At 34.2% G+C, this 7,830-nt stretch overlaps 1 protein-coding gene across 1 annotated transcript; it reads right to left on the reverse strand.

Annotated features, from left to right (window-relative positions):
• Positions 1–3,666: 3,666 nt before the first annotated feature.
• On the reverse strand, positions 3,667–6,121 carry LOC105318663 (prisilkin-39). Its single transcript, XM_066088027.1, has 4 exons — positions 6,099–6,121; positions 5,327–5,833; positions 4,921–5,102; positions 3,667–4,765 (listed from the first exon to the last, which is right to left on the reverse strand). The coding sequence occupies exons 2-3, from the start codon at positions 5,826–5,828 to the stop codon at positions 4,930–4,932; spliced, it is 675 nt and encodes a 224-aa protein (XP_065944099.1). The 5' UTR covers positions 5,829–5,833; positions 6,099–6,121; the 3' UTR covers positions 3,667–4,765; positions 4,921–4,929.
• Positions 6,122–7,830: the final 1,709 nt, after the last annotated feature.

Genomic DNA, 7,830 nt, shown 5'->3' on the forward strand with positions numbered 1-7,830 from the left:
ATTGATACAATTATAGTGGCAGCACTGAACTATTCTTTTGAAGTTTTAAGAATAGTTTCAGTATTAACCTGTACACTCACAAACACAATAAGAAAAATGAAAAATAAGTTAATTAATTATTAAGTTAACTAAGTTAATAAATAAAAAAAATAATTCTAGCACTGCCGGGATCATGCCCTTTACACCACTCCTTCTGTTCAAAAGATTTTTCCATTCGACTTTGTGCAGAATTTATGGAAAAGAGTGCCCCTTCCCTGGATCAAATGATATTCACCCCTTTCCAATACTGATAAAATTTCCCCTAATTTAAAATGGTATTTGTTTAGTGTATGTGGGATATTTTTACTTTCCAATCGCTTGTAGGCACATTTTTTTTTCAAACTACTGTGATTGTTTTTCTACAATGCTTAAGCCCCTCCCCCCCCCCCCCCCCCCCCCTTACGCCTTTGCTTACACATTTTGGGCGTGCCCACACCTGAAGAATAACATCCAGAGGATTATTATCTGTGCGTGACTATCTTACAGCAAATATATAGGTTTAGTATTATAGAGAAAACATGCAGTATGCAAAGATTGATTCCGTGTTTTGAATGTATATTTCACTATCGGTTTAAGACAACTATCAACTGTCGATTACCCATTATCTAAAGCTTATGCATGCATTTAAACACACCGTCAGTGCGCTGTATTCTAGCTATATCATTAGTCTCTATGTATCCTACATTCCAAAATCATTTGTAAATCTTACACACTTCATTAAAGCCTTATATAATTTTGTGAATTCGCTCCATCGACTAAAATAAATACTAAAATAAAAGTAAGGGCTACAGGTTTGAGCGGGATCATGAAGCTGTCTGAATTCTCTAGCTCTTCCGTTATGGTCACAAGAAAATGAACACAAGTATTAAGATTGGTCTTGACGATTACAAAGTTATTGATTAATTAATGCTGATCGAATTCAAAAATAAGTTCGGATATAAAACATGAGATAGGTTCAACGCTTTTAATATTAAACATGGTTTTTTTTATCGGTATTAAAGCACATAATAGCGAGTCAATAATTTTATATATGGTAGTAACAATATGAGCTTTAATTATGATGTCAAACATTTTTAGCAATAAATTATCACTCACTATCACTAATTATCACTAACTGTTTGGAATACTATTCCGAATTCTTGTGTCACCGTACATGTAGGTACTGGCACAATAACAGTTTCTCATTTTTTTTAAGCATACTGCGTGCGCTTAAAGAATCTTGATGTATTTTAAAAAAATCACGCAAAAACATAATGTACAAATGTTTATCTCCTTTTTTTGTTTGTAACGTACATTTAGAAGTATTATGTGTTTATGTACAGTGTACATCTAAGCGATTTAATATTATTAAATCTGAAGAAATTTTGTTAGCGAACAGTTTTTTAGAAAGTCAGTTTCTTTAGCCCATCAACGTTAACACTGGGGTGGGGGATATTGTCTTCATTGCGGTTAGTCAGCCATTCTTTCACTCATCGAATTCGACTCGCGTTATATATTTAAGGAATGAATTCAATATTTATTTGTTTTATACGATATAAAATGGTTTGGGGCAGTTTACGCTTTATAAACCGCGTAGGCAACATTCTTTATACGATATAAAATAATTTTTTAACCAATCAGAAAGTGCGTTACAACCAGAATTAAATTATTTATAAATATATACATATTTTAAAAGTTATTAACTAAGTTTAAAAATCTTTCGTATTCATGGTCGGATAAATGTGTCTATTTACCTAGTACATGGACCCAAATTTTTTACGACTTGTTTTTTGTTTGTTTGGTTTTTTTTTTAAATAAAACAGATTTGTCCTTTTAAATGAATCTTTAACAGAATTTTCTCTAATTCTATTTAGTTCATAAAATGACAACTGATTTAAAATTAGGGGTACCGCAGGGAACACGTTTCGCTTATGCAATACTCTCAGAATGCTTGTTATGTCTAATCATATGGGAATCGTCATTTACCACTTTATAACCAGGTGGGAACACAATTCCACCATGCAGTTAAAAAGTTAGCTGTAGAATGTAACTCTACGGGAAAATTTTACGCACCTGTCAACACGACTTTCCGTAGTACTAGACCTGGAGTTCTGCAGCTACATACTACATGTAGGATATAGAGTACCGTTTACCGTTTATTGCATGATTTATCAACATAAAAATTGGATATTACACGCACACTTCTTTCCTTGAACAATCAATTAAACCGATAATTTGCGTGTGTTCGAGTGGAACACTTTTTCAATTTTTTTTTACTTATCAGTTTTGGACCTTCTCTAAAAAACCAATATGGATTGTTATACGCCTGCACTGCTTATCAGTGAACAAATCAACAGATATATATGAGTGAAAGTAATGCCCTTGTTTGTGTATTGCTAAACTCATGTTTCTTGTCTAATCGGTGTCTTTTACAATTGTACATGTCTCGCCTGCAGCCAATAACACCTAATAATGCATGCAATCACGTCACTTGTAAGTGTTACGTAACCCGAATGACGTATAATTACCCGATCGATATTCATCATAATCAAAACGATTGGTTGTAAAAGTGTTACCCAACTGATGAAATAATTGTTTGTTTATCTCAAAAACATATAAAGTACACCACTTTTGTATATATTTATACTATTTGTCTATCTGACATATACTTGTAATAAATCAAGATAAATAAAATCTTATTTTTATCTTTCCCTTTAAAAATATAGATAACGGTACAGTTTCAAAATGATGTATAGTTTTTAATGAAATTGTTATTATTCTCCTGACGTACATTTTTTGGTTAATTTTTGGCTCTGACAGAACCAGGAAGTTCCCTTGTTATAAACTTCACCCACAAAGACTTACAACACCGATCACGTGATAACAATGAAGTGGTCAGTTGAAGAGATCATTGTGACCTAACTGACACGTTTATAACGACTTGGACTCGTTAACAATATATTACGTAACTCAATGATTGGTTTACAGCCTTTTATTCTTTTATCACAGCTATATAAGTAAAGGTCTGAAGAGATGTGTTTTAATCAACATCAAGAAACAGCTTGGTAAGTTACAGTTACAAGAAGTTGTCGTGTTCGATTAGGACACGATTGAGATACGATTCACGACCGATTAAACCTGGATGTAGACTGTACTATACGATTATAATATGTTATGATTAAGAAAAATAACGTTCATTGAAAAAAAACCCCAAACTTGACAGTTTCTGGGTTCTTCCTAATGTTAAACTTAAAAGATTTCGATGGTCGTGGTCAGTTTTTAGACTTTTTTTATCTCCCTTAGAAGAAGAGCTCTGTGTAAAAAATGAAATACCCTACTTTAAAGAGGTTAAATATATGGAATTTTCTCTACAAATTAATAGTTTTAAGCTTCACAATCTTTAAATCTGAGGTAAATTTGAGGGTCAATTTACTGACCATCCAGCCCCCTATAACACGTGCATCGTTTAAGCGGTATCTTCCACAAAGTGCCCACATAAACCGTATTATTGCTTTTACACTTGGTATTAATTTCATAAAATTAAAACATAACTTATAATTTAAAACTACTTTTCTGCTTGGATATTGTTATGATTTTACATGCAATGATTTTAATTTAAGTAAACCTTTCCATGCTTTCTCAATTCAGATAATCATGAAGAAACTCATTGCCACGTGTCTTCTACTATGTGTAGTGTCGTCTGCTCTCGGCCAGTTCCCAACGAACTTTTTCCCGGGATTTGGACCCGTGTTTGGACCTTTCGCTTCAGTGGGACTCCTTGACAGGATTACCGGTGGGCCTGGACTTCTCCCTAGAGTGATTAACGGACCAATCGGAGGGGGATTCCCCACAGCTCTGGGTGCAGCCGGCTTATTCAGCGGTGGCAACGTGCCGTTCAATCTTGGTCTGCTTGCCATTGGTTGACGCGACAGTGACGTCATAACCATGGACTTGTAAGAACTTGTGTCATACGTAGACAATCTAGACATTTACGTTTCCTACATCAGTTAAGCTATCGGAAGTAGCGTGTTGCTTGAAAAAGACAATATTATGGAAACAGAAGTATCACTTCACTGTTGATCATTGTCTCCGCATATATCATAATAAAGGTTGTCTTCGAAAAAAAGGGTATTTGTCTTTATACAAGTAATAGTCAGAGTAAAAATATGTGTACCCAGTTCAATAACCGTCCCCGATTTATTATATTGTCATATTTTCAAGAAGTAATAGAATGCGTTTCACTTAAAAAAAGATTTTTTGAATGCGTCAATAATTCAGAAACAATAAGTCTATGTATATTGTTTGACTTAGGAAGTCTGAAAACTCGATATCAAATGAAATGTTTTCCCTTCTTACATATACCAAAATCATGTTCTTTGCTTAAAGTTTAATCTGGTAACGCAGTTTAAAGTATGTTAACTTACGTATCTACTGATTGGTGGTCAAATGAGTATGACTTTTTGAGTGTTGATTTTTCTAAATCATCGCGTGTCAGTGGTGTTACTGGTATTATAGTACATATACTTGTAAAGTAATAACCCACGGTATTGAACGTGTTTATGTTCTATCCAGCATTAAGAGTACGAAGAAATCTACTTCATGCAATCATATATAAAAATTCCCTATGAAAGTGTCACAAAAATATGCCCAATATCTAATCATAAAGTCACAAGTTGTTTGTATATATAAGAGTTTTTATTTTATTTTGTCCTTGTTTAAAACAAAACAAAAACAGCCAGGAAAAAACCTGTAAAGAAAGAAACAGGACACATTATTAATATTGCGTATTCTTATATATATTGAATTGACTGTTTTTTAATGTAGTTTTTTAATATGCTCTGAGAATTCATCGTAATATTGAAGTCTTTTACAAAAGGAGCACGTGTTCATTGTAAGTCTTACCTATAATATTTAATACATGGCACCGCTGGAACCTAAAGCATATCCTCCCTGGGAATAGGCGGATGCCCCGCTGTATCCAGCCTGGGGATAGGAAGATGCATATCCTGATTGGGCATAAGAAGCTTGGGGATAGGATGATGCTCCGGCATATCCTACTGAGGGATAGCTAGATGTTTGGTATCCTGTAAAAAGTGTAATGTAGAATTGAAGAATTATTTCATCATTCATTAGTGTTGCAAACGTGCTCGTGATGTTGACAAATACTAAGGCTTTTACTAAACACTGCATTTTATGATCCCATCACCAGTGTGGTTATTTTCTATATCATCACCTGCTTTGTATAGTAGCTAACATGTATGTTTATCAAAAAAAAATCTGTTAGATTAAAATTGGAATTTTTCAATACCTGAAACCATAGGTACACCAATGGCGGAAGACTTTCCGTATCCGGTCATCTTTTTACCATATCCGCTCATCTTCTTTCCGTATCCACCGTACTTTTTCTTTCCATATCCGGATCCTCCCATGCGTCCCCCAATCATACCGCCCATTCCTCCAAATCCGCCAGCACCCATTAAACCACCAGCGCTCATTAAACCACCAGCGCTCATTAAACCACCAGCGCTCATTCCTCCAATGAGAGGGACGCCTCCCATTCCTCCAAAAACTGGGCCACTTCCCATTCCGGGTCCTCCGATAATGATACCAAAGGAGTCGTCATCGAAGAAATCATCATCGTAAAAGTCATCGTCGAAGAATCCATCGTCGAAGTTTCCATCGTCAAAGAAACCATCATCAAAGAACCCATCATCCCCGCCAAACCCGACGATAAATGGTCCCCTGCGCCACTGGGCGGAACAGCTGGCCAATACGACGGCAGCCAAGGTCAAGGTCAGGAAAGATTTCATGGTTTCTACAAGAATACAGAACGTACATCTCAACGTAAAACAGAATACAAAATGTAGGGTATAAAAAAGGGTTTTTTTCAGTTTCAAACATCTCGTTTAGATTTAAAGTGAATAACAAAAACTACAATTGCTCAGAATTTTTTTCTTGATATATTCTTATTTCTACATGGTAAAGGTGCAACAATTTATGCTTTTAATAACTAAATCGTTTTAAACTCGCGCGAATGACATGCCACTACTTACCTAGAGAGAAGAGACACTGGTACCTACCCACCGTTCGTTGGTCTATATAAAGGGTTCCATGCTGTAACGTATACGAACTGTTTGGCTTAGGGGTGTCGGGCAGACACGAACGTTATGCGTCGCTTACCAAACATGTCTGCCTATCGCTTCCTGGTCCAGAAAAAATCACAGCAGTTAGGAAATCCCCCTCATATGTAGGTATAGATAATTTGTTCTTGCATCTCTGGTATTTCAGGTTTTTAGTTCAATGCAATGACTAAACGGTGTAAAGCGGCGGCAAACAATATAAATTTAACGATACTGTAAAGGGGTCGCTGAACGAACACATCAGCGGGTATTATAATATTGGTTATCCAGGTCCAATTTATCACCTTTGTTATACAAATTTTTAAATATTGTTTTACCAGTGTTTTGCAACTTGAAAATCTGGTCTAAGATCACTCAGAATAAAAATTAATATTAATTGAAATTGTGCTGAAAATCAATTATTCATACCAATAAAAAATTTAAAAATAGGGATTTTGACAAATTATTTATTCATTCACTTCATTAAACATTACATTATTTTGTGCAAAGATCTGAAGCTGTACTTGTAAACAAGGACTTCATTTTGACTTCACATTTTATTTACACCCGTGTGGCAACGTACTTTGAAAAAATTGCCCACTTTAATTTTTTTCCAAAGTGCGTTAAGTGGTAAATTCAGGACGAAATCAACGCACTTTGAAAATTTTTCCAAAGTGCGTTAAATTTTGGACTAAGTTATCCCACTTTGATAATTATTTTCAAAGTGCATTATGAAGGTACATCAACATTTTTTAGGATTGAGACACTTCACTGACTTTGAAAAAATATGTATAAATCACAAAATAACACTAATGAATCTAATTTACCATCTTTAAGGACGGGGATGGGGACGGGGGTGGGGGTTATACCAAAGGGTTTGTTGTTTCACGGTGGGGAACATATTTCCACAGACTAAAACATTTTCCAAAAATGTAAAGTTTCAAAATATAATTAAGAAATATAAATTAAAATGAAAATTTACTTTAATATCTAACGTAAACATGTGATTATTAAATTTTTTATGCACATATCGGCCGCTAAATAATATTTTCCTCGCTCATAAAGACCGATTTCAATGAATTTTTTAAGACCCCGCGTTAGCAAAACTTTTGTTTAAAAATCGATAATTTGATAACAAATTATATATTGATATAAATTGATTAGGATTTGATTATACCTTTTAGTAGAAAACTTAGTTTTTGAATATCTGACAGAAATTCCGAAATATTTGGATGTAAAATGTAGGCGGGAAACGGGCGTTAGCGTTCGCAGTTCTTTATGCTCTAGCTCCTGTGAAATTTAAAGCCTTAAATTTTTAAAATAATTTGAAGAACTCCATGATTGATTATTTAAAACGCAAATAATGCACATGTTTTATGCCAAGATTTTCAGACATTGATAAAAAGTAATCCGAACCTAATTTTTTTACATATGGGAATAGATTTTTGAATATTATTCATACTAGACTTCGTCACGATTGTGCACTAAATAATGATTTATTTCGATGTAATATTATCAACAGTCCACTCTGATCGTGTGGTAAGATCGAAGATACTTACCATTATTTTTTCACATGTAATAAATATAAAGATGCTAGAAATGTTCTATTTAATGACGTTTTTCAAATTGTAAATCTTAACATTGTCAATACTCATGTTTTACTTTGGGGTGACAGTTCAATAACTGACAATGA

Source organism: Magallana gigas, chromosome 6 (genome assembly GCF_963853765.1).
Source record: "Magallana gigas chromosome 6, xbMagGiga1.1, whole genome shotgun sequence".
Lineage (NCBI taxonomy): Eukaryota > Metazoa > Mollusca > Bivalvia > Ostreida > Ostreidae > Magallana > Magallana gigas.